Source organism: Rhinoraja longicauda, chromosome 2 (assembly GCF_053455715.1).
Source record: "Rhinoraja longicauda isolate Sanriku21f chromosome 2, sRhiLon1.1, whole genome shotgun sequence".
Classification (NCBI taxonomy): Eukaryota; Metazoa; Chordata; class Chondrichthyes; order Rajiformes; family Arhynchobatidae; genus Rhinoraja; species Rhinoraja longicauda.
In genome coordinates, this window is record NC_135954.1 from 28578917 (window position 1) to 28605472 (window position 26556).

The 26556-nt window shown below is 42.6% G+C and overlaps 1 protein-coding gene across 3 annotated transcripts in view; it reads right to left on the reverse strand.

Moving 5' to 3' along the window:
• LOC144603091 (sickle tail protein homolog) overlaps positions 1-26556 on the reverse strand; it is a 514507-nt gene that overhangs the window by 131301 nt on the left and 356650 nt on the right. For all 3 annotated transcript variants that reach the window (XM_078416234.1, XM_078416240.1, XM_078416248.1), the window contains one exon: positions 11015-11213. In XM_078416234.1, the coding sequence (XP_078272360.1) occupies positions 11015-11213 (199 nt within the window). The remainder of the gene's footprint in view (positions 1-11014; positions 11214-26556) is intronic.

The following is a 26556-nucleotide window of genomic DNA, read 5'->3' on the forward strand; positions in this document are numbered from 1 at the left end:
ACGATGTCTTTCTAGAGGATGTGTTAATTGTTGGTAATATTTAGTGGATAGGAAGTAGAGACTGATATTATCATGAATTGCAGTACAAAAAGATAATTAAATGACAGGGGTGATCACAACTCAACCTGACATTTTCCCTGCTTCGTTATTTGGTTGCCAATTGGTAAACTAAGAGATAGAGAGATGCAGCATTGAAACTGGCCCTTTGGCTCACACCAACCATCAACCCTTCACCTTCCTCACCACTCCTCATGTAACATTAATTCCATAACCCCCAGCTCTTCATTCTCATTTGTTGCAACACTTCAGTTTTAACATTTTCCCAACTGGAAGGTGTACACAAAATGCTGGAGGACAGGCAGCATCTCTGGAGAGAAGGAATGGGTGACGTTTCGGGTCGAGACCCTTCTTCAGACTGATGTCGGGGGGGGGGGGGGGGACAAAGAAAAGATATAGGTGGAGACAGGAAGATAGAGGGAGAACTGGGAAGGGGAAGGGGAAGGGAGGGGCAGAGGAGCTATCTAAAGTTAGAGAAGTCAATCTTCATACCGCTGGGCTGTAAGCTGCCCAAGGAAAATATGAGGTGCTGTGCCTCCAATTTGCGGTGGACCTCACTATGACACTGGAGGAGGCCCATGACAGAAAGGTCAGACTGGGAGTGGGAGGGGGAGTTGAAGTGCTCAGCCACCGGGAGATCAGGTTGGTTAAGGCGGGCTGAGCGAAGGTGTTGAGCGAAACGATCGCCGAGCCTGCGTTTGGTCTCGCCGATGTAGAGAAGTTGACATCTGGAACAGCGGATACAATAGATGAGGTTGGAGGAGGTGCAGGTGAACCACTGCCTCACCTGGAAAGACTGTTTGGGTCCTTGGATGGAGTCGAGGGGGGAGGTAAAGGGACAGGTGTTGCATCTCCTGCGGTTGCAGGGCAAAGTGCCCGGGGAGGAGGTGGTTTGGGTAGGAAGGGACGAGTGCACCAGGGAGTTACGGAGGGAACGGTCTCTGCGGAAAGCAGAAAGGGGAGGAGATGGGAAGATGTGGCCAGTAGTGGGATCCCGTTGGAGGTGACGGAAATGTCGGAGGATCATTTGTTGGATACGCTGGCTGACGGGGTAGAAGGTGAGGACAAGGGGGACTCTGCCCTTGTTACGAATGGGGGGGAGAGGGAGCAAGAGCCGAGTTGCGGGATATAGAGGGGGATATAGAGGAGGCCCTAGTGGGAGCCTCATCTATAATGGAAGAGGGGAAGCCCCGTTTCCTAAAGAATGAGGACATCTCTGATGCCCCAGTGTGAAACACCTCCACGTTTTTTCCATCTATTTGTAATTTCCAATATATACTATTTGACACACATAACTTGTAGAACTTAGAACAGTACAGCACAGGAAAAGCCCCTTCAGTCCACAATCTTTGTGCTGAACATGATGCCAAGTTAGACTACTATTCTGTGCCTGCTTGTGCTCCGCATTCCTACATTCCCTGCACATCCATGTGCCTATCCAAAACCCTCTGAAATGTCACTATTGTGTCTGGCCACTAACTTGATACTTAAAACCTTAACAAACAGTGCACCTAATCTTCTTGATTTAACCTGTTCAGTGCCACCCCCAAGTATACTCGGGTCAGAATGGTTACATCTCAGCACCACCCCCGAGTATACGCGTTTTGGCTTAATTTTGGCTTAGTGCCGTCGTCCTTGACCCAAAAAAAAAACTCGGCAAAGGGTGGCCAGCAGTGAAAAAAAATCTTAGCTGTGGACAGGTTAAAGATGAATATGCTACGCAAAGATGACGCAAGGATTTCATAACTAAAACAATACGGGGGAATAAAATGAAACTTATCAGAACTCTGGTTAGGCTGCTGCTTGAATAATTCTCCTTCCCATTCCTACACAGACCTTTCTGTCCTAGGTCTCCTCCATTGTCAGAGTGAGGCTAAACGCAAATTGTAGGAACAGCATCTCATATCTTTGCTTGGGCAGCTTACAGCCCAGTGGTATAAATATTGATTCCTCTCAATTCAGGTAGCCCCGGCATTCCCTCTCTCCCTCCCTCTCTCCCTCCCCCACCCAAGTCGCACTAGCTTCTCATTTTCACCCTAAAAACAGCTAACAATGGCATGTTTCCTTCATCATCATTACTTTTTTTGCATATCTTTTATTCATTGTTCTTGATCTCTCCATATCACCTTCCATATCTCTTGTTTCCCTTATCCCTAACCAGTCTGAAGAAAGGTCTCGTTCCGAAATGTCACCCATTCCTTCTCTCCAGAGATGCTGCCTGTTACTCCAGCTTTTTGTGTCTGTCTTCACTTGAATACAATTTCCTGCTCTTGCCCCAAGACATAACGCAGGGCGGTCACGGTGGCGCAGTGGTAGAGTTGCTGCATTGCAGCGAATGCGGCTCTGGAGACCCAGGTTCCATCCTGACTATGGGTGCTGTCGTTTGTACGTTCCCCCCGTGACCTGCGTGGGTTTTCTCCGAGATCTTCTGTTTCCTCCCACACTCCAAAGACGTACAGGTTTGTAGGTTAATTGGCTTGGTAAATGTAAAAATTGTCCCTAGTGGGTGTAGGATAGTGTTAATGTGCGGGAATCGCACGTTGGTGCAGACCCGGTGTGCCGAAGGGCCTGTTTCCGCGCTATATCTCTAAACAAGGAAAACATTCATTGAAGTACGAAGTTCCTTTTAGAAGGATGAGAGGAGATCTTATCGAAACGTATAAGATTATTAAGGGGTTGGACACGTTAGAGGCAGGAAACATGTTCCCAATGTTGGGGGAGTCCAGAACAAGGGGCCACAGTTTAAGAATAAGGGGTAGGCCATTTAGAACTGAGATGAGGAAAAACTTTTTCAGTCAGAGAGTTGTGAATCTGTGGAATTCTCTGCCTCAGAAGGCAGTGGAGGCCAATTCTCTGAATGCATTCGAGAGAGAGCTGGATAGAGCTCTTAAGGATAGCGGAGTCAGGGGGTACGGGGCGAAGGCAGGAACGGGGTACTGATTGAGAATGATCAGCCATGATCACATTGAATGGCGGTGCTGGCTCGAAGGGTCGAATGGCCTCCTCCTGCACCCTATTGTCTATTGGCAGGGTGGCAAGGGGTTAATGTCTGAAAACAAAGATCTGGCGAATTAAAAATAGATCAGGAAAGAATAGATTGGTCACTGAGCATCGTAGAGATGTAAGCTAGATGATGGAAAAGTAATGTTTTAATTTTTTGGAGGCCGGATATTCAAACCAGTGACAGAGAAATTTAACGATGATATCAGCAATTCAACATTAAAAAAAAGATTTTCACGTAAATTAGAAAACCTTGAGAATTAAATTGATGCTACATCTGCAACGATTGAAGAAAATTTAAAGAGAATATATTTAAATGGAATAAATAGCAATTCCCTTATGTAATACAAAAATAATCATATATCATTATTCACATTGAAACTGGTCAATAATTCACTGCAATATTTTTCATCTCTGCTCAAGCTGAAGAGCATTCAAAGGGGAATATGAATCAATTCTATGAGAACAAAAAAAAGGGACTGCAGATGCGGTAATAAGGAACATAAGACAGAATGTAGGAAGGATTCAGCAGGTCAAGCAGCATCTGCGGAGTCAAAAGTTTTAAATTTAGATTGAGACCTGGCAGCAACGAGAAGCCGACAGTCTGTGCAGCCAACAGATGCTGTGTAATCTAAGCATAGGAAATTCAGCATGACCTGATTCAGGACTTCTGAAAGACAATGAGGGTGTAGATTCAAGTTCAACTGAAGAATAGATCAGCTTGCCTCCAGTGAGGCTCGAGATCATAAACACTCTCCACCTCCCCATCATGTGAAGTCGGAGAGTTATGAAATTGCCTCACAGCAGGATTAATCAATGCTATGGTAGACACAAAATGCTGGAGTATCTCAGCAGGTCAGGCAGCACCTCTGGAAAGAAGGAATGGGTGACTCTTCGGGTCGAGACCCTTCTTTCTTTAAAAGAACAGTTTCAATTTCTGTTTAGAAGGTGATGCATCAACAGTCAATGGCAAACTGGTGTACATTAAATCAGGAGCTTTGTGAATTCAGAAGAAACCATAAGAATAAATAAGACTGGAGGGTGACTCATCCTGTACCAGTATTTAAGAAGGGCAGCAAGGCTGGCGACCCTGATGTCAATGGTGGGTACAATGTTGGAGGGGATTCTTAGAGGCAGGATCTACCAGAATTTGGAGAGACTTGCACTGATGAGGGATAGTCATGCAGAGAAAATCATGTCTCTCAAAACTGATGTAGTTTTTGGAAGAGGTCACCAAGTGGATTGCTAAGGGCAAGCCAGTGGACATTGGCTATGAAGACTTTAGCAAGGCCTTCAAAGTTAGATCATACTGCAGGCTTGGCTGGAAGGTTAGATTACATGGAATCCAAAGCAAGCTAGCCTATTGGATTCAACAGTGGCTTGGAGGAAGGAGTCAAAGGATAGTTGCATCAGATTGTTTTTCTGATTGGAGGCCCGTGACCAGTGGTGTGCCACAGGGGTTGATGCTGTGACCCCTGTCATTTGTTATATCCATTAAAGATTTGGATGACAATGAGGTAACATTGTTAGTAAATTTGCAGATGACACCAAAGTTGTTGGTAGAGCAGACAGTGAGCAAGAGTACCTACACTCACAACAAGATCTGGGTCAGTTGGGGGGGTTGACCATATCTGGAATGAAGAGGAAGCTTCAGAGATGGGTACAATCACAATTACTGTCAATGTAAAATCAATGCTACTATGCATTTCCCATCCAATTAGCTCTGGTGGAGACACAAGAGACTGCTGATAAACCACCTATCTCATTCCAGCTCTTGCCCTCCACTTTTTACCTGCTATCTCTCCTCTACTCCATCAGTTTGAAGAAGGGTCCCAATCCAAAACTACATCTGGCCATATTCCTCCACAAATGCTGCCTAGCTTCGGTGAGTTCCTCCAGCAGTTTGCTTTTCGCTCAGTTGCTCAGAAAAAGAGGAACTAAAAGATCTGCAGATTTATACTGCAGCCTATTAATTCAAGTAGAAGTCAATATAAATACATCAGTATCGTGGCACAGAGCTGCTTTTTGGCAACTCCAACAGCCCAGATTTGATCCCGATTTCCAGTCAGGTCTATGGTATGTTTGTATGTTCTTCTTACAATAGTGTAAGAATTGATTAGTACAGGTGTCAGGGATTACAGGGAGAAGACATGAGAATGGGGTTAGGAGGGAGTGATAGATCAGGCATAATTTTATGGCGTAGCAGATTTTGATGGGCCAAATGGCCTAATTCTGCTCCTATCACTTATGACCTTATGTAGGTTTCCCTGGGTACTCCAAATTCCTTTTGCTTCCTAAAGACATGCTGGTAAATAAGCTTGCAACTTAGCATAGTTGGGCAGCAATAACATCAGGAGGGGTTGGGCATGTGAGAAAAGATAGGTTAAGGGAATTAAATCAGGGAATGCTTCTTATGGGAATGCTCCAAGAATTGGTATAGACTCATTGCACCAAATAGCCTCCTTCTCTATTGTAACAAAAACATGAGAAAAGGTAGAAAATGTTTGAAATCATTCAACATACTCAGTACAGTCATAAGATGGATTACTCTCTCTCATCAATAGTTGATTGAGGATTTCTTCGATCAGGAACATTTTATTAAAAATAATCAGCCCTGGAACTTTTCAATGAAGCTCAGCAATTCAGTATGTTTCGTTCTGTGTGGTCATGCAGCTAAAGTAATTATACTCAGAGAAAGATAAACAAAACACTGCTTTTCTGTGAACCAACAACTTACAGAACTGTCAAAAGTTCATTTTAATCTAACTTAATCTCAAACTCCCGGAATACATTTAAAATAGACAACTTACATAACACATTATAAATAATGAATTTAACTTTCTCCTTTTTTCTTCCCCATTTTACCTCCCTGTTGCCAAGACGTGCCACATCATCACCTTTACTGCCAGCACAAAAAACAGACTGCGAGAATAACTCACGGAGCCAAGCAGCATCTGAGGAGGCAAAGGAATGGTTGACACATTGATTTTTTTTTTAGATTTAGAGATACAGCGCGGAAACAGGCCCTTCGGCCCACTGAGTCCGCGCCACCCAGCGATCCCCGCACATTAACACTATCCTACACACACTAGGGACAATTTTTACATTTACCCAGTCAATTAACCTACATACCTGTACGTCTTTGGAGTGTGGGAGGAAACCGAAGATCTCGGAGAAAACCCACGCGGGTTACGGGGAGAACGTACAAACTCCGTACAGACGGCGCCCGTAATCAGGATTGAACCTGAGTCTCTGGCGTTGCATTCGCTGTAAGGCAGCAACTCTACCGCTGCGCCACCGTGCCGCCCTTTATTGGGACTTCCATTGACATATCAACCAGCACTTTTCCTTCATAAATGCTGCCTGACCCACTGAGATCTTCCAGCAGTTTGTTTTTTGTTCCAAATTCCAGCATCTGCAGCCTTTACTGCCAGCCCAGTTAAGGTAAGCAAGATAAAAATGTTCCGCAAATGGACCAGTCTGAGCCTGTGTAATTCTGTAGCTTAGGTACATTTACTAAGGAACAATCAGAGAGCCTGGTAATTTCAATCCTTGCATTGATATAGTGTGTTCCACGATAGAACTTTTAAATAGGATTAATAAAAGGCAATAGATGGCAGCACTGTCTCAGTCAGTTACTAGCACATCACTAAAGCAGCACTTGGAAATAACTGAGATGGGTGCATCTGCTTATGTATAGACACCTGTATCTAAGTAAGAAAGTCCAGTTAAAGTTGCCAACTAACTTCACATGTAGGTTATCCCTCTGACACACCAATGACACTCACTATATTTTGTCGCTACCCATCTTTGAACACTGTTGAAAAAAAAGCAAATATTCATGAAATGGTTTACTACATGAGAAGAAATATTTATAACCTACTCTGAAAGGAACACCAGTATGAATGGCTTGTTATTAAAAGTTAAAAAAACACATTCGCAACTGCTCTAAAACAGAGGTTGGACGGCAATGAAGACCTAATACCACAGCTGGAATTCCTGTTGTTTGCCCAGATTCCAGGGCCATCTGGAAGTGATGTTTGAAAAGGTTTCTTTTAAAATAAACTGTTGAATCAGATGAATTCAATAAGGCTGAGAGTGCAAAGTATGTGGACTCTAGGGTGAATCTCGAGTTTCTGATTTCCGGTTGTTTACATGAGGCTTTATTCTGGAGTTCACGATAGTGCATGTGAATTCATCAACAGAAAGCCCCATTTACACAGGGCTTTAGTCTTAACCAACTCTAGCTGAACACTTATAGTGGAATTGGCAGCAAAGGCCACAGAATATTATATGGCACTTCTAAAGCAACTATCTATATTCCACTTTTCCTGTTGGAAAGATGACTAAAAAAATTTATAGATCAGAGAACAAAAGTAAGAATGGGAAAAATAAAATCAAGGGTTAAAGTTGAAGAAGACATTTGTAAAATGAGGCCAATGATTGAGCAATGCTCTGATTGGAGTCATAGGGATGAAGGTGATGATTGAGCTGGGGGAGGGAAAAGGAGATACCATTAAGTAATTTGGAAAATGAAATGGCAAGGCTTGGTATTGAAGATAAAGACCTATGGAGTTAGTAATGGCGTGATGACTAGGAAATGGAAGTACAGTCCTCCAAGAGGTAAGAATGTCCAAGACACAAGCATTCTAAATGTATTGCAGGCAGGATGTCCAGGAAAGCCAAACCCGCAGCCGATGGAGACCTGGATTAGAATTCTTCAAGCAGTGTCCCATTGAAAACAGCTAAGCATGGCAGTCTAAAGATAGAACAAACATGAGAAGCAATGCGATCCAGCAACATATCTAAGTTCCACTCACCGAGCACATGATAACTTATGTAACTGAAGAAAGAGACATGTAGGAGAGTTGACAGAGATTTAGGTCCAATGAACTGGAAAGATTTACTGTCCAAGGGTAAAATAACATGCATGCAAGTAAAACTGAGCAGGTTTTCTACATTTATAATGCTCTCTGTCCATAGAGCTATAAATAGCTGGCTTTAGACAGAGCATACAATTTATATGAATACTTAATGAAGAATGATGACAAGCACATAGATGCACAGAACATTTTTTGTACTCCATTCTCCCACTATCCATTCTTGTCACAATTGATTAGTTTCTATTTACAAGCCTTCACCAACATCTCTTAGTTAACACCAATCCATCATCCATTTTCTCTAAACCTGCAACCTATTAGGTATTATCTATATTCTCCCCCCCCCCCTCACCCCTCTTTCAACGTAAAACATACCAGTTTTCTAAATTTCCCCAGTTCTGATCAAAGATTATGGATATTAACTAAGCTCTTCTTTCCACAGATGCTGCCTGACCTGCTGAACAGCTCCAAAGTTGTTGTTTTTTTGTTTCAGATGCACTAAATGGCATGGAGCACAAATAAATGCAAATACGTTAAATGACATGTCTAAACCAATGGCATCCAGATGACCTCATGAATATAGGGTTATGCCATCCATCCATCCATCCACCCGCCCGCCCGCCCGCCCGCCCACCCACCCACCCACCCACCCATACCCACCCATCCACCCATCCATCCATCCATCCATCCATCCATCCATCCATCCATCCATCCATCCATCCATCCATCCATCCATCCATCCATCCATCCATCCATGAAGGGGGTGAGTGAGGGGTGAAGGGGATGGGTGAAGGGGAGGGGGGACGGGAGGGGACGAGGGGGTGCTGCATGAATGCAGGAGAGGTTTGGACCCAGTCCACTTGGTCTATTTACACTAATGCAGTATAGAATACAAATTCTCAAGTTTGCCAACTATCTCACACTGAAGTCACTGGCTGGATCATCCAAACAGTTGATACATTAACTCTAGACTAGATACGGCTACAATGTGTCAAGAGAATCAAGATTGTTTAAATGTTATAGGCACCGACATTGGAACATGGACATTCTTATTTGCAGCAGCATAACAGGCCTGTAAACACTCTCCTCATAGATAACATATAAGAAGTTTAAAATATGAATTAATTAATAACCGCAATACTACTGCAAAAAAGACTGAGACAGTCCATTGTTCCTAGTTTAGTTAGTGTTGTATAGTGTAGTCACAGAGCTAAAGAGTCAAACAGCACAAAAGCATGCACTTTGGCCCAACCCAACCAAGATGCCCCATCTAAGCTAGTTCCATTTGCCTATATTTGGCCCATATCTCTCCAAACATTTCATATCCATGTACTGGTCCAAATGTCTTTTAAATGCTGTTATAGCTGTTCAAGAGCCTGATGATTGCTGAGACCATTTACAATTTTATCGCAGCCAATTAGCCTACAAACCTGTACATCTTTGGAGTGAGGGAGGAAACTGAAGCACCCGGAGAAAACCCATGCGGTCACAGGGAGAACGTACAAACTCCATACAGACACCATCCAATGTCAGGATCGATCGCGGGTCTCTGGTGCTGTAAGGCAGCAACTCTACCGCTGAGCCACTATGCCGCGCCAAACGTTTGTTGTTCACTGGCTTGTGGGGAAGCTCCCATGACTGGCCTCCATGCATGCTGATAACAGTCATGCTTGGCCCTACCGGGAGAGTGACATGGAAACCCTACATAGCTATTCTCAACTGAATTTGTTTTTGAGGTAGCAACTTGTTTCATACTCATACACCCCTATACATCCTAAATGCTGGCATCAACTTTTCCCTGTCAATAACCTGAGAGGGAAGGAATATTTTTTAAATGTATAAATTTTACCTTATAGCCCGCTTTACTCTTGTGCCTAATATTCCCCCGTCTATGAAATTATAAGTTCAGAACTTTATTCCTTTCTTAATCACCTCCATTTGCATTCCCAAATATCACCCTCCTAGACAATCCCCATCCCAAACCACCCCCAACATTGCTCTTCTGGAATCTCCATGCTGATCCCGACCAAACCCTAGACTGAACCAGTGATGCTGTTGTTTATAGGTTTTTAGTCATTAGGGGGCAACACACCACTCAGTCATCCCAGTACAAAGGAAACTCTCAGTAGAACCTGCTAGGAAAGAAGTGGAGAGGACACTGAATGCTGGAGTAGCTCAGCGGGTCAGGCAGCATGTCTGGACAGAAGGAATGGGTGACGGTGACGTTTCGGGTCGGGACTCTTCTGCAGAAAAAGATGGATAGGCGATAATTCGGGACCTGATGCGAAACATCGCCTGTCCATGTTCTCCTGGAGTGTTGCCTTACCTGCTGAGCTACTCCAGCATGCTGTGTCTTCTTTTGTAAACCAGCATCTGCAGTTTCTTGATTCAAGTAAACAGGAGAGGCTGGCTGCTAATGTACAGGCTTGGGGAATAATCTCCCAGCAGTGTTGGGAGGCCACATCGAGGGATCCAACTCACCAGCAAGTGGGAGGTTGGGAGGTGGGAAGGTCAGCGATCACTGAGGGACTTCACTGGTACAGCCAACAGCAATAGAGCCAATTGCAGTCAGTTACTCCTGCAACTGCCAGTCTGTAGATCGGACATGACCTGGTCCTTTATGAAACAGTTTTCATGTCTGACCCCAAACCTAAGGTATCGCATGTCATTATCCCCATCAGATTTTCCAGCCACAGCTGGTCACACATGTATTAGTTGAAAACAAGGAAAACCGCAGGTTATCACATAAGAAAATATTTTAACACACGGAAAAGGCATATTATGGTCTGGTACAGCAGGAGGGTATTACCACAATTAAACACCGACGAACTTTAATTTTGCACGTTCAGCTATATTCCCGCAACTCAAGAAAAAAATGTAAACTGGTTTGAGAATAAACCTTAAGTTCATTTACCAAAATTTATTTACAGAAGCAAACCTTAACTTTAAAAATTGAGATAATTCAAATCTAATGATATGTATTTTTTTTTGCCTGTTTTTAGGACTTTAAGAACAAAGTTTTCCCATATCCAACTGTGTATGAATTGACATTAAGAATGTTGGCACCATTTGCTTACCTCAAGTCAGTTAGCTCAATGAACATATTCCTGGCTTCATCATTAATACACACAGCTACATGTTGAGATTCCAGCATCTTCATCGTGAGTTGTTTCGGGAAGGCACGTACAAATAGTGCGTGAACTGTATCCATTGATGTAATTTCATTCGGCATTGTAAATTGTGTCATTTCGTCTCCATACTGAAGATATAATGCACCTGGAAACAAAAATAAGAAATTAAAGATACAAAGATAAAACTAGATTAATTTAAAACCTGCCATTCCAGCACTATAAACATCTCAAGTACACAAATGCAGGAGCAGGAGTTGCTCACTCAGTACTTGAACCTGCTCCTACTAAACAATAACAGCTTATATTGTGTGTTCTCTTTTGCTCCACAAGGAGGCAAGAAATATTGAACTATGTTACAAAAATAAGCTCCAAATTCCAAATCTCATTTTAATTTCCTCAGCCAGAATAGTAGTCCTTCATTCCCCAGAGTCGAAAAGAAAGCAAAACAGGTTCAAGTTTATTGCCATATGCATGAGTACAGTAAGACACAGGTACAATGAAAAATCGAGCTTGCAGCATGTTCACAGGCCCAAAGACTCAGAAAAACATTCATAACTTACACATTAAATTCTAAAAGAATACTGTGCAAAAAAAAAAAGACTTTAGTGCAAGAACATAATTGTAGAGATGGGATTGAGATTATGTCGGCTGGTTCAAGAAACCAATAATTGTTGGAAAGTAGCTGTTTCCTAGCTTGATGGTGTAGGACTTCAGGCTTCTGTGCCTCCTATCGGATGGTAGCTGTGAGAAGTTGGCATGATCTAGATGATGGGGATCTTTGATGATAGATGCCGGCTTCTCGAGGCTTTCAATGGTGGGGAGGACTGTGCCCGTGACGGACCAGGCTGATTCCACCATTCTCTGCAGCCTCTTCCATTCCTGTTCTTTGGAATTGCCATGCCAGGCCATGAAGCAACTAGTCAGAATACTGTTGGGATGCATTCAGGATACAAACAAAATGTGTCTCCCAAGGATCCAGCTTTCGACAACTTTCCAATTAGTTTTTGGATGTGATGCAACAAATAGGTCCTGTTTGGATATCTAATACAACATGAGCATGTTAAGGGTCTCTCACAGCTTGAGGTTGTCACAGTGGAAAAAATACATTTTTAATTGTGTTTAAGATGTATTCTGCACACCCTGAGTATTCAAAAATTTAAGTAAAATGAATCATATGTTGAAACAAATCCTGGAGCCAAGTCTATTGTTGAACTCAACTGCAATACCAACTGGTTTAAGTGGTCACGCTACATTGCAATTTTAAAAAAAAATGTATTTTCTCCTTTGGTGATTAGAGCATCCATCTTCTACTTTATAATTCTGATTTTATTTTGTGAAGTTGCAAAAGTAGATAAAGGATTCAACTGTTCTGGAATGGAAATATATTTTGTCTGATTAGCAACATCAGTTACTTTCAAGTCAGGCATTCCACATTTCGAGTCAGAATGAAGCTACCTACTCCCACTCCTGTTTTCTTATGTCCGTGTGTGATGGGCAAATTAACAGTTTCATCTTAAAAAATACAACTTCCATTTTTTTTTAAACGAGCCTCTATCACCTAGCGTGTAGGAAAATAACTGCAGATGCTGGTACAAATCGAAGGTATCACAAAATGCTGGAGTAACTCAGCAGGTCAGGCAGCATCTAGGAGAGCTCAATTCCCTCAATCACCTAGCTATCTTTCTGGGCAAATTTACTATGCAGAAGCAATTCACCTTTCCCAGCATCATAAGGGTTAGGAGATAGAAAGTCAGAGCTAAAATTTGACTGAATTTCAAATTCTCCATTTCAGCAACACAAACTTACTCTGCGGTGCCCCTTTGAGAATCAAAGGGGATTGACGACCAGGATTAATCACACAGCGCAGATTATTTATTGTTGTTTAATCACAATGGTATGGTCTTGAATGATTTGGCTTACCCAATACTACTTTTGGTCTAAATATTTTCCACTTTGTTGATAAGATCATGAGGGGAATAGATATGGTAGATGCACAGAGGCCTTTACCTAGAGTAGGGGAATCAAGAAACAGAGGCCGTAGGTTTAAGGTGAGAGGGGAAAGATTTGATTGGAACCCCCGAGGGGCAACTTTTTCCACACAGCGGTTGATGGGTGCATGGAATCAGCTGCCAATGGAGGGAGTTGAGGCAGGGACAATAATAAAGACATTTGGACAGGTACATGGATAGGATAGATATAGAGGGATGTGGGCCAAATGTGGGCAGGTCCTGCTTCCATGCTGTACGACTTTACGTCTCTGACTTTAAATTATATTTTAACAGTTTGTCTTTCTTGCCTTTTTGATTAAATCTTAGCACATGTTCTTTGAACACCTGAAGGCAAGTGGCAAAGACTCATTAATCTCTGGACCAACCTATAAACCAGGCAATATCAAATAGAAGAGCAAAACAGGTTTTGTTAGAACATAGTTCTTTATTTTATGGTGCTTGTTTCAAAATAAACCTCTTAAAACATCCAAGATTCACAGGAGTACAAATTTAGTTTGTGCTTGAGCACTAATGCACATGGGTTTAGATGCAATATGTTTTCTTTATTGACTATAACCTTTTAGCCATAACTGCAAGTAATAAGGAAAATCTACTTTGCTACTTGTTATTGTATCAGGCTTTATATTAAGACACCAAGACAAAGGATGATTCAAAACGTTTCTCTAGTTGTGCGATTATTGCAAAGACCTTCAGTTGATACCATCCCTGGAATACAAGTGGACAGAGGTGAAGGATATACTGGAAATTCCTCTCAGCATCCTCGGGTAATGTGTAATTTTCTGGTACTTGCGTTGTTTCAGTTGGAAGTCAAAAATAATTGCTCCAAGATTACTTAATGGAAGGCAGGACTTCTTAAAAGAGACTCTGGCTGCAGATTCCACTGAATACTTGAACAGAAAGAAGTTCACTTTGGACGAGCAGATTGTGCAAGCAATCATGGCCACCACAACTTAAGAAAAGATATCCTGGTTATGGAGGGGGTGTAGAATGGGTTTACTGGGAATAATACCTGGGTTCCAATGGTTAAATTCACAAGGGAGACTGCAGAAACATGATTATTAGATTAAAAAGTGATTTGTTTTAAATTTCCTATATATTAAGGAGAATTTGAGGATGAAGTTCTCATACTCCTTGTCACATGGAAAATGAAGGACAATGATCTTAAAATAAAAAACATGCCTTTCAAGAATGTAATGAGGAAATATTTCTACACATGAAGGGTGACAAAAAATCTGGCACTCTGATGCCGGTGATAATGCATAGCCAATTTAAAATCTGAGATTTATGAATTTTGTTAACTGGAAGGATAAGCGCAAAACATAGACTCTATTACTAGCTCTATCAGGGAAAGAGATTACTAGACAGGCAGAGGCAAAGATTAAAGGATGCACTCAAAGCTTCCGTGAAAAAAACCCAACAATCCCCGTCCCCCCCGCCCTACCCCAGACTCTTGGGAATTCTTGGCTCAATACTGGCCAAAGTGGTGGAGGAGCATTTTGGATGGTATTGAGAAACTGAAGTCCATGCATCACCACTATACAGAAGCCCTGCATGGCAAAGGAGCACACCACCTCACAAACTACCCGCAATGCTATCCACCCACCATCACCTGCCCACACTTCCTGCCCCAGGTGTGACAGAGCCTGCCATTCCCACAAAGCCAATAAAGTCATAAAGCCAAAGTGGAAACAAGTCATCCTCAATTGCTGAGTGGCTGCCTGTGAAAATATAGTGGCTTCATATTCTCAGATAATGGTCCAGTTCAAGAAAGAAATTTCAAACAGATAATGGTCCTTTTCCGGCATTAATTAGAAATAACTTGCAGGTCTATGGAATGGAACAAAGGACACAATATGTCAACTTCCGCTGATTGCTCAAATAACTCGATGATTTAATGCATCGTGTGGTCAACTCCATCAGTGAAACCATGGTCCCTCTCCATGGTCCCTCTCCTAGAGCTGCCGTGGGTGTGAAAGAGGACTTGAGGAATAAGATCAGTATATCTGGGGGCGGCTAAAAAAGCTCACAATGCCAGAGCGCTCACAATAACTACTATTGTGAGAGTGATAGCTAGTTGGTTAAGTTACTCAGCTGGTTTTCAATGGCCTGGACCACTAACGTGGAGAGAGTGTTCAAATTCCACCCCGGCAGCAGGGGTCTGAAGAACGGTCATGACCCTATCCATGTTTTCCAGAGATGCTGCCTGACCCATTGGGTTACTCTAGCACTTTGTGTTGTTTTGTGAAAACCAGCATCTCCAGTTCCCTGTTTCTGCAGGGAAATTTAAATTTATGTGGTTAAATAAATCTGAGTAAAACGCTAGCATAAGCAATGGCTAACAGGAAACAACCGTTGTAAATGCTCATCAGGCTCACTTGAGACTTTCAGGGAAGGAAATCTGCCATCCTTACCAGATTTGGCCTAATTGTGACTCCAATTGTGACCAGTGGCGCTGATCTCACACATCACACACATCTCACACAGCAATATTACATATGCACTGTGCAATAACTGATCACTTAAATTTAATTCTTATTACAATGCACATGACACTTTCAATGCCTTGTAACGGTATCTTTTGGCTGGTGACAGACCAATTTCCCTCAGGGATAAGTAAAGTTGTATCTTATTGTATCGTAATTAGGTATCTCCCTGATTCAAGGTCGACTAAGAATGGGCAGTAAATGCAGGCATTGCCATGATGCCCATAACCTGCAATTTCTTCAGATCTGTCTGAACAATCATGCAACATCTTCTATAGTTTGTGAACCACTGTGGACAGAGTCTTCCAGGTCTTGTGCAACCTGTTCCAGAACAGAATCATAGACTTTCTTTAGGCTTTCGCGGGAGAATGCCCTTGGCTGTTTTTGAGAGGAACCTAGCGTCTTTTCTCTATCTGCCCTCCATTGCAGCCCTTGATGCAGCTATTCCCAGTCACGTTTGTCTGCTTTGCTGCTCATCTTCTCCCTCCGGGTCTGAAGGCAGCTTCACTGGACCACCCACAACTACCGTTGGAAGTACTTTTAAGTCAGCCACCAACATAACAATAGCAAAAGTCTGCTCCATGCACGTAGAAACGAACTTTCCTTAATTATAGAAAAACTCAGCTGACAGACACCCAAGCACTAACTGGCAGCCTGCAATTACAAACCAGCTGCAATTAAGCTGCATATTTCCCAGAATCAATTTACATAGCTCTAGTCACACACAGCTCTCTCAGATAAGCACTGAGCGGCATAGTGGCGCAGTGGTAGAGTTGGTGCCTTAATGTGCCAGAGACCCTGGTTCGATCCTGACGACGGGTGCTATCTGTATATTGTTTGTACATTCTCTCTGTCACCGTCTTTGTACAGGCCCTTCAGCCCACCAAGTCCATGCTAAGCAACGATCTCCCATACACTAGTTCTATCCTACACACTTTACAGAGGTCAACTGGCCGACAAACCTGCACATCTTTGGAATGTGGGAGGAAACTGGAGCAACCCCACGCAGTCACAGGGAGAATGTACAAACTCCACACAGACAGGTAGTTAGGTTCAACCCCAGATCTCTGTGCAGTAAGGCAGCAACTCGACTGCTGCGCCACTGTACCGGCCAAAAGACACAAGGGACAGCAGATGCTGTAATCTTGTGTGTAACACAAAGTGCTGGAGTGAGTGACTCAGTGGATCAGGCAGCATTTATGGACGACAACTCTGAAGAGTGTGAAGAAGGTACCCAAGCCGAAACTTTGCCTGTGTCTTTCAGAGATGCTGCCTGATCCACTAAGTTATTCTAGCACTTTATGTTCCAATCTGACCTCATGTGTTTTTGATTTTGCTCAAGATTGCAGCACCTGCACTTTCTTGAGCAACAGGGACGTGAAGTACGAATTGATTTTACCAGAGAGAGCATCAGCTCTTCTCGGGTGCGTCTTCTCTTATCACTCTCTACAGCATCCTACCTCCCCACCAAACCCACGCCCCAATTCTTAGCATTCCCAATTGGAAAAAAGCACCTTTGATTCCTCACTTACTATAAAGCCTGCTCCAGGAATAACTTTGCAAATAAGTACTTATTTTGAATAAAAAGCAAGAATCTTTATTTTAATTATTTAATCCATTTGAACTTGCCAGACACGTAGTTTTCAGTTAGAATCTACCACATATCATAGAAAATAGTTGCAGGAGCAGGCCATTTAGCCCTTCAATATGATCATGGCTGGTCATCCAAAATCAGAACCCCATTCCTGCTTTCTCCCATATCACTTGATTCCGTTAGCCCTAACAGCTATATCTTAACTCTCTCTTGAAAACATCCAGTAAATTGGCCTCCACTGCCTTCTGTAGCAGAGAATTCTACAGATTCACAACTCTCGGGCGGCACGGTAGCGCAGCGGTAGAGTTGCTGCCTTACAGCGAATGCAGCGCCGGAGATTCAGGTTCGATCCTGACTACGGGCGCCGTCTGTACGGAGATTGTACGTTCTCCCCGTGACCTGCGTGGGTTTTCTCCGAGATCTTCGGTTTCCTCCCACACTCCAAAGACGTACAGGTATGTAGGTTAATTGGCTGGGTAAATGTAAAAATTGTCCCTAGTGTGTGTAGGATAGTGTTAATGTGCGGGGATTGCTGGGCGGCATGGACCCGGTGGGCCTGTTTCTGCGCTGTATCTCTAAATCTAAAAAAAATCTCTGGGTGAAAGTTTTTCCTCATCTCAGTCCTAAATGACTTACCCCTTATTCTTAAACTGTGACCCCTAGTTCTGGATTAAACTGTGACCTTTGGTTCTGGAACCCATGTGGCACCTTCAGGAAGTGCAAAACACATTCAAGGTAATTCCTTTGCTCATATTATTTGGTGTGATCAAAGTGACTGACAGGCAACCAGCTCCTCTCCAGGAGCACGTTAACAACAAGTGTCAACACATAATGTGATAACAACTTCAAACTTTTTCCCACTTCCAATGCCACAGAGACACAAGAATGAAACCATTTTAATAATGAACTTGACATTTATCGACTCCATTCACTGAATGATGCACATGTTGAAAATAAATTTGTGCACATAATTATTGTTTCACTGCTTAAGTGATACATGTGTGAGACATTCTGACTTGAAATATTATGCATTAAGTTTATTTACAAGATGACATTCAGCTAATACATAATATCCCACCTCAAGGCCAATTTCACCATCCACAGATGGTTTTAAGACCAATACCTATCATGGTTACAATAATCTTGGAATGTCTGTATTTAACTATCACTAATTTGGAGCGATTTATTAATTCTTATGGTAACTCAGCGGGTCAGACATCATCTCTGTAGAAAAGGAATAGGTGATGTTTCGGGTCGAAACCCATCTTCAGACTTTTTTGTGTCTACAGGGACTCGACATGAAATGTCGCCTATTTCGTTTCTGCAAAGATGATGCCTAACCCGCTGAGTTACTTCAGCATTTTGAGTCTATCTTTGGTTCAAACCAGCGTCTGCAGTTCCTTCCTACACATATTCATTCTTACAGATTGCTACCAGGCATTAATTGACTTTCTAATTTCTCCTAAAGATGTATATAAACAATTAAAAAGCTCACAAGATTCGCCCAACATTTGTATCAAACAACCTTTGTAGCTTCTAAAGCAGTGGAATCCTACAAGGCAAAGGTAGTTGCAATATATTATACACTGAAAATTAAAAAAACTGTAGATGCTGGAAACACTCAGCATGCTGGTAGCAGCAGTGGAGCTAGAAACAGTGAATGATTCAGGTCAAAGACCCTTTCCTCTCTTTTTCACATCGGATAAATGGTCTTGCACCTCGACTCATACAGAAAATGCATCATTTTTGTTGCCATTTTCTACCCTGCTCTCACCTTCACGTGGTGTATCTCTCTGACTCTTTGCTTCCCTTTATAGATGTCTCAGTCTCCATCTCAGGGACAAGCTGGACAGAAACATCCATTACAAGTCTCCAGACTCCCAGAGTTTATTATAGATAAATCATCCTACTCCGCCTTCAGGAAGGACCATTTCATTCCTGCTGTTGCTTGCAGTTGTTCTGATGATGAGATTTTTAACACAAGCATCTCTGAATAAGGCTTTCCATTTTGTCATTTGGAAGCAGACCAATATATACAACCGCAGTTTGGGCCAAATCCCCAGCTGCAAAAAAATTAGCTCCTTCCAGAGAGAGTTTAGAATTTGCAGAATGATATTATTGACCCGAATAAAATGATTTACTCTCCTCTGATCCAAGCTAATTGTACTGCCTGAATCAGTATGGCCGGCAATCAACTGCAGCAGTATGAATCAATTGCTTCATCACCCAATGCCATACTTTTAGCAAGAAAAGTTATTTATACCAAGCCTTAATCACTGAATGGTTCACAATAATAAGATGTGTAGGAAAGAACTGCAGATGCTGGTTTAAATCGAAGATAGACACAAAATGCTGAAGCAACTCAGCGGGACAGGCAGCATCTCTGGAGGGAAGGAATGGGTGACGTTTCGTGTCGAAACCCTTCTTCAGAAAGGCCAAATGGTTAAATATAATTACATATATTCACTGATGTATGATTGATGATTCACTGGAAGCTTTCAAGAGAGAGTTAGATATAGCTCTTAGGGCTAACGGAATCAAGGGATATGGGGAGAAAGCAGGAATGGGGTACCGATTTAGGATGATCGGCCAGGATCATATTGATTGGCGGTGCTGGCTCTAAGGGCCGAATGGCCTACTTCTGCACTTAGTGTCTATGTTTCTATGTACATACGTAAATACAGCAGAAGAAAGGATTGAGATTAAAGCTGAAAAAAAGTGAAAGGTCTAGAATTGGTTTTGTGCACGGATTGCGATCACGGTACAGAGAACATAAAGAAACGTGTCGGCACTTCATTCTGTCTGATACAAATTATTCGTGGATTCTAAAAGTTGCGATAATAGCAAACAGAAACAGCTGAAACCATAAAGATAAATAGACACCTTCTCTGCCAGCTATTAAAACTTGAGTGATACTTGATCAGGCTCACGTTAAAAAACCTTTCTCGCAACAACCTTTCTTTCACGAAAGAACAGCAACTATTGCTTTATTGTTTATTTAACCTAAGCTTCCGCAGAGCCTTTGATGTTATATAATGAAGTCAGACAGGAAATCAATGCCACGGTCATTTGTTCTGGTGTAGATTCAGGTTTATTGAAGCTTCTCACACAAGAGAAAAAACCTACCAACTTATTTTCCCTGTCCCAAGACTGTCAGAGATGAATTTTGAAGCTCTGCTATTCCATGAAAGCTTTAAGTGACTATATTTTCATTCCATTTCATGGTCTCTGAGTGAACCTTCAGCAAAGGACTTAAAAGTGGTTAAAACAAATTAATTTGAAGGAAATCAGCATCTATGAACGAGCGTGTAAATTTTCATAAATTGCTGGTATAAGTCAGCGAGACAGGCAGCAACTCTGGATAGAAGGAAGGCGTGATAATTTTGGTTCGAGACCCTTCTTCAGACCCGAAAGGTCACCCATTCCTTCTATCCAGAGCTGCTGCCTGTCCCAGTGAGTTACTCCAGCATTTTGTGTCTATCTTTGATGTAAACATATAAGATAATTAGGGGATTGGACACATTAGAGGCAGGAAACATGTTCCCAATGTTGGGGGAGTCCAGAACAAGGGGCCACAGTTTAAGAATAAGGCGTAGGCCATTTAGAACGGAGATGAGGAAGAACTTTTTCAGTCAGAGAGTGGTGAAGGTGTGGAATTCTCTGCCTCAGAAGGCAGTGGAGGCCAGTTCGTTGGATGCTTTCAAGAGAGAGCTGGATAGAGCTCTTAAGGATAGCGGAGTGAGGGGGTATGGGGAGAAGGCAGGAACGGGGTACTGATTGAGAGTGATCAGCCATGATCGCATTGAATGGCGGTGCTGGCTCGAAGGGCTGAATGGCCTACTCCTGCACCTATTGTCTATTGTCTATTGTCTAAACCAGCATCTGCAGTTCCTACACATGTAAGACATGGGTGGCGCCGTACAATGGCAGCCTCGCCAACAGTCTGTCACGTTCTTTTCTTTCTTTGTTGTCTTTAATATGTTGTTGAATGGATGTTTTAGTGTATCTTTAGCTTTGAATGATGTGGGGGGGGGGGGGGGGGGATTTGTGGGAATTTTGTTATATCTCTTTCCTCGACAGATGCGATTTCTCTCCGTATCATATCTCCGTCGAGGAGCTGGTGGCCTCTTGCTGGGGATCGACGTTGGGAGCTCCAACCACACGAGCCTGTGGACCTCTCAGTCTCTTGGTTAGGGACCGACTTCGGGAGCTCCAGGCCACAGGAGCTTCAAATGCCCTGATCGCGGGAGCTTCGATCGCCCCGACGCGGGAATTTCGATCGCCTCGACTGCGGATGGTTCGATTGTCCCGTCCGTGTGAGAATAAGGAGGAAAGAAGATAAGATTTTATTGCCTTCCATCGCAGTGAGGAATGTGGGGGAGTCACTGTGGTGGATGTTTACGTTAACTTTTATGTAGTTGTGTGTCTTGTTGCTTTTGTTCTGGTTTAACTGTATGGTAAATTAAATTTCACTGTACCTTAAATGGTACACGTGACAATAAAGGACCATCGAACCATTGAATTTCATATATAACTCCATTACCCGTGTTTCAAAGCTAAATTGTACTAATTAGTGCAGACCTCTCTTTAAAAGATTGGACCAAATGATGAGATCCCATAAGACTAGATCCAATGATTTGGACGATGGGATTGAAGGGTTTGTGGCAAAGTTTGTAGATGATACAAAAATAGGTAACAATATATAGGTGACAATAGAAAAGTCAATGGGGAACTGGTGGATATATAGCTTTCAACTGTGATGTTATTAAATAAAATTAAATCATATGAGATTGGAGGTTGTATAGCAGCATGGATTGAAGACTTTCAATGTGGATAAATCAGCAAATAAAAATAAACAGATCATTTACAGTCTGGTAGACTGTGACAAGAGATTATTTTTATTTAATCATTTTTGGGGAGATAGGGGCATTATTAGCAATGTCAGCCCTAACTTCCCTTGAGAAGGTGATGGGGATCCACCTTCATCAACAGCCACAGTCCTTCAACCAACTGCATTCCTACAGTGCCGATGAGGAGCAGCTTCCAGGATTTAGACCAAGAGACAACAAAGGACTTATTTCCGAATGCATTTATTTGGATTTATTTCCTAATGCATAGCCTGGAGGTGATGGTGTTCCCATGCACCTGTTTCTCTTGTCCTCCTTTCTGGTGGAAGTCACGGGTATAGAAGGTGCTATCAGAGTAGCTGGGTGAGTGACTGTTTATTATATAGAGTCCCAGTCGAACAGCATAGAAACAGGCCCTTTTCCCATGCCGAACAAGAGATCTTATAGAAACATATCAAATTGGGGATCTTATAGAAAGATATCAAATTGGGGATCTTATAGAAACATATAAAATTCTTAAGGGATTGGAGAGGCTAGATGCGGGAAGATTGTTCCCGACGTTGGGGAAGTCCAGAACCAGGAGTCACAGCTTAAGGATAAGAGGGAAGTCTTTTAGAACCGAGATGAGAAAACATTTCTTCACACAGAGAGTGGTGAATCTGTGGAATTCTCTGCCACAGAAGGTAGTTGAGGCCAGTTCATTGGCTATATTTAAGAGGGAGTTAGATGTGGCCCTTGTGGCTAAAGGGATCAGGGGGTATGGAGAGAAGGCAGGTACAGGTTACTGAGCTGGATGATCAGCCATGATCATATTGAATGGCGGTGCAGGCTCGAAGGGCCGAATGGCCTACTCCTGCACCTATTTTCTATGTTTCTATGTTTTTGGGGGGGGGGGGTTTCTATGTCTCATTTGCACTAGTTCCACCTGCCCGTGTTTGGCCATATCTCTCGGAACTTTCCTATCTCTGTACGTGTCCAAATGTCATTAAAATATTGTTATAGTATCTGCCTCAACTACCTCCTCTGGCAGCTCATTCTGTATACCCACCACCCTCTGTGTGGAAAAAATCTTCTTAAATCTTTCCCCTCTCACAGTGCGACCATTGTGCTCTTGTGGTTGGGGAAATTAAAGTTAAGGGTGGGTGAGAGGCAACATGACGGGTGGTTCAGAAATAGCAACTCTAGCAGTTAGATTCTTTCTTGTTGGAAATCGTTCATGCCGAGCACTTTTGACAATGTTACTTAAGATTACAATCAGATCATCCATAACATTATTGGAAGACAGAAAACCTACTCCAGGTCTGTCACTTCAGTCCATAATTGAATGTTGTCCATATCTTGCTGCAACTGCTTCTTTTTTTTGAGGAATTGTAATGGAATTCAACATTGTACAATTACAAGCAAATATCTCCACTTCTAACCCCATTGTAGCAGTAAGTTTGTTGATGAAGCAGCTAAAGACTAATTTAGCTTTGGACACTAGCTAGAATTCTCACATTCCCACAGTGAAATTCAGATGTTCTGAGAACTGGAATCACAATTATCTTCTTCAAGCAATTGAATTTATGTTCATAAGTGATAGGGGCAGAATTAGGCCATTCGGTCCATCAAGTCTACTCTGTCATTCATTCATGGTTGATTTGTCTCTCCCTCTCAATCCCATTCTCCTGCCTTCTCCCCATAACCCTTGACACCCCGTACTAATTAAGAAACTATCCATCTTTGCCTTAAAAATATCCATTACTTGGCCTCCACAGCCTCTGTGGCAATGAATTCCACAGATTGGCCTCTCTCTCGCCAAAGACATTCTTCCTCATCTCCCCACGAAAGGAACATCCTTTTATTCATGAGGCTATGACCACTGGTCTTAGGCTCTCTCACTATTGGAAACATCCTCTCCACATCCACTTATATCTAAATCTTGTTCCCTCCTTTGATGCCTAACTTACCAGGATGCTTGATTCCACACCCAGTCAAATGCTGCTTTGACATCAAGAGCAGTTGCTCTCACTTGACCTCTGGTATTTAGCTCTTTGGTCTATGTTTGGACTAAGGAGACCTGGAGCAGATTACATGGGCCCCAAGTGAAATTTATTTCAGTTTGCTCATGGCTCTAAACTTGGTGGCAGTGTGGCCTGTGCGGAAGATGTAATGTCGAGCATCAGGGTTCAGAGACTCAAAAGAAGAGTAAAGGCAAACATCTGGATTAACTCAGCGGGCCAAGGAGCATACGTGGATGGAATTAGATAGACAGTGCTTCAGGTCAGGACCCTTCTCCAATCTTAATCTTCTTCCATTTCCCTCCGCAGATGCTGCCTAGCCTGCTGAATTCCTCCAGTTTGCTTTTTGCTCATGATTCCAGTAGGTGTAGTCTCTTGTATCTCAAAATAAGAGGTTGGTTATTCAGATTTGAGAGCAAAAGACATTCCTTCACCCGTGGGGGGGTTCATATTGGAACTAATTACTCAAGAGGACTGCAGAGGTTCAGTTATGGAGTACATTCAAGGCAGAAATCAATAGACTTTTATTGTTAAGAGAAGCAATGGATAAGAGTATACTGTTATACTGTCGGAAAGAGGTACCAAGGTAAAATATGTCACAATCTTATTGAATGGGGAAACAGGCATGAGAGACTAAACGGTCTACATCTGCTGAAGATAGACACGAAATGCTGGAGTAACTCAGTGGGACTGGCAGCATCTCTGAAGAGAAGGAATGGGTGACGTTTTGAGTCGAGACCCTTCCTCTACATCTGCGTCTATCTGCTTATGTTTAACTGTGTCCAAGTCCTACATCATTGCTCGGATGCCTGTGATGCTGAAAGTGTAAAACACTCATCACTCATCATCTGGAATGTGGCAATGCAGCCCGAAGTACATATGTACACCCTTGGTCTTCATAAAAATTAACAAATAAACACTTAACGTGATTAAGATGGATGTGAATTCTTAAGTAGATTCAATTACAGTCAAGAGTGAATGTACTGAGTAATAGCTGTAGAGTCTCTGCCCTCTTCAAAGAAAGAGAGCAGTCCAAACACCTGATATAGTTGGCGCATTAAATCACATTTTCTTTTCAATGGTCCTATTATTGAGTTGGGGCAAATCGGGTCGTTTAACAGAAACGTTTACCTTCTGGCGCAGAACCGGAAGGAAATTGAATGTCTGCCCTAGCCAATAAATCCACAACTCATACAAACCTCAACCCACAATTACTAACCACTGTCATTTTTTTAAGATGGATCGAAACGCCTTAATGCAATGGTTTGTTCCACGGAGAGCAATAATGCTGACAAGGTTCAAAATATTTTCTTTCCTTTCCCTGCTTTGCCCCAAAAATTAGACAACAGAAAGACTTTTTAAACACACAAGAGCTTGTTGAAATAAAATTATCCTTTTAATATAAAGTCAAAGACAGAACTTGGGTTTGAGGAAAATGTAAAGACATAAGAACTAAGAGTATAAATAATACCATCACACCATATGGCTCCTCAACCTGCTTGGTCTTTCAATAAAATCATGGCTGATCTAAGCTTGAACTTAACACCACTTTCCTGCCTTTTCCCCGTGACTCTTAAGTCGTCTGCATACCAAAAGTCTGTTCATTTGACCTTGCATATATTCAGTGGCCTTGAAAAATTCAAAGAGATACAAAGAAATTCCTCCTGATCTTAACTCAACTGAGTGACTCCTTCTTTGAAACCGGGACTCTTACTTCTAGATTCTCCAACAAGGGGAAACATCCTCTAAACCTCTGCCCTTTAAAATTTTGCATAAACTAACAGCACCAATAAATTAATCAAACATCTCAAAGAAAAACAATTTTCATACACCCCGTGGTAGGAAGAATCGATGGAGTTCATTTTAACGGCACAAACTGAAATGTGGGTATTTTTTAGGCCGTTTGGGCCATCTAGTTCCCCCCTAGTCTGTTTCAGTGTTGATTAGCATTGTTTTTAATCTCGTCAGAACTAGGAAGTCAATAATTCAATGTAATACGAAACACTAGTGAGACAGAAATTGCAATAGATTGGGTTAGATAGGTGGGTCATCCCCACCAAGCTCATCACCAAACTCCACCAGCTAGGCCTCAGCTCGTCATTATGTGACTGGATCCTGGACTTCCTGCTGGAACGACCGCAGGCAGTGAGAATGGGCCCGCACCTGTCCTCCACTATCACCCTGAGTACCGGCACACCACAGGGCTGTGTTCTGAGCCCCATGCTCTACTCCCTCTTCACACACGACTGTGTTCCTGCATTCGACACCAACACCATTGTCAAGTTTGCAGATGACACAACGGTGATCGGGCTGATCACCAACGGGGATGAAACAAACTATAGAGCAGAGGTGCAGAACCTGGCGGACTGGTGCTCAGATAACAACCTGTCCCTAAATACCACCAAGACCAAGGAGCTGATCATCAACTTCCGTAGGTCACATAACGGGGAATATGCCCCGATCTCTATCAACGGGGACAGTGTGGAGAGAGTGTCCAGCTTCAAGTTTCTGGGCACTCACATTTCGGAGGACCTAACATGGTCCAATAACACTGC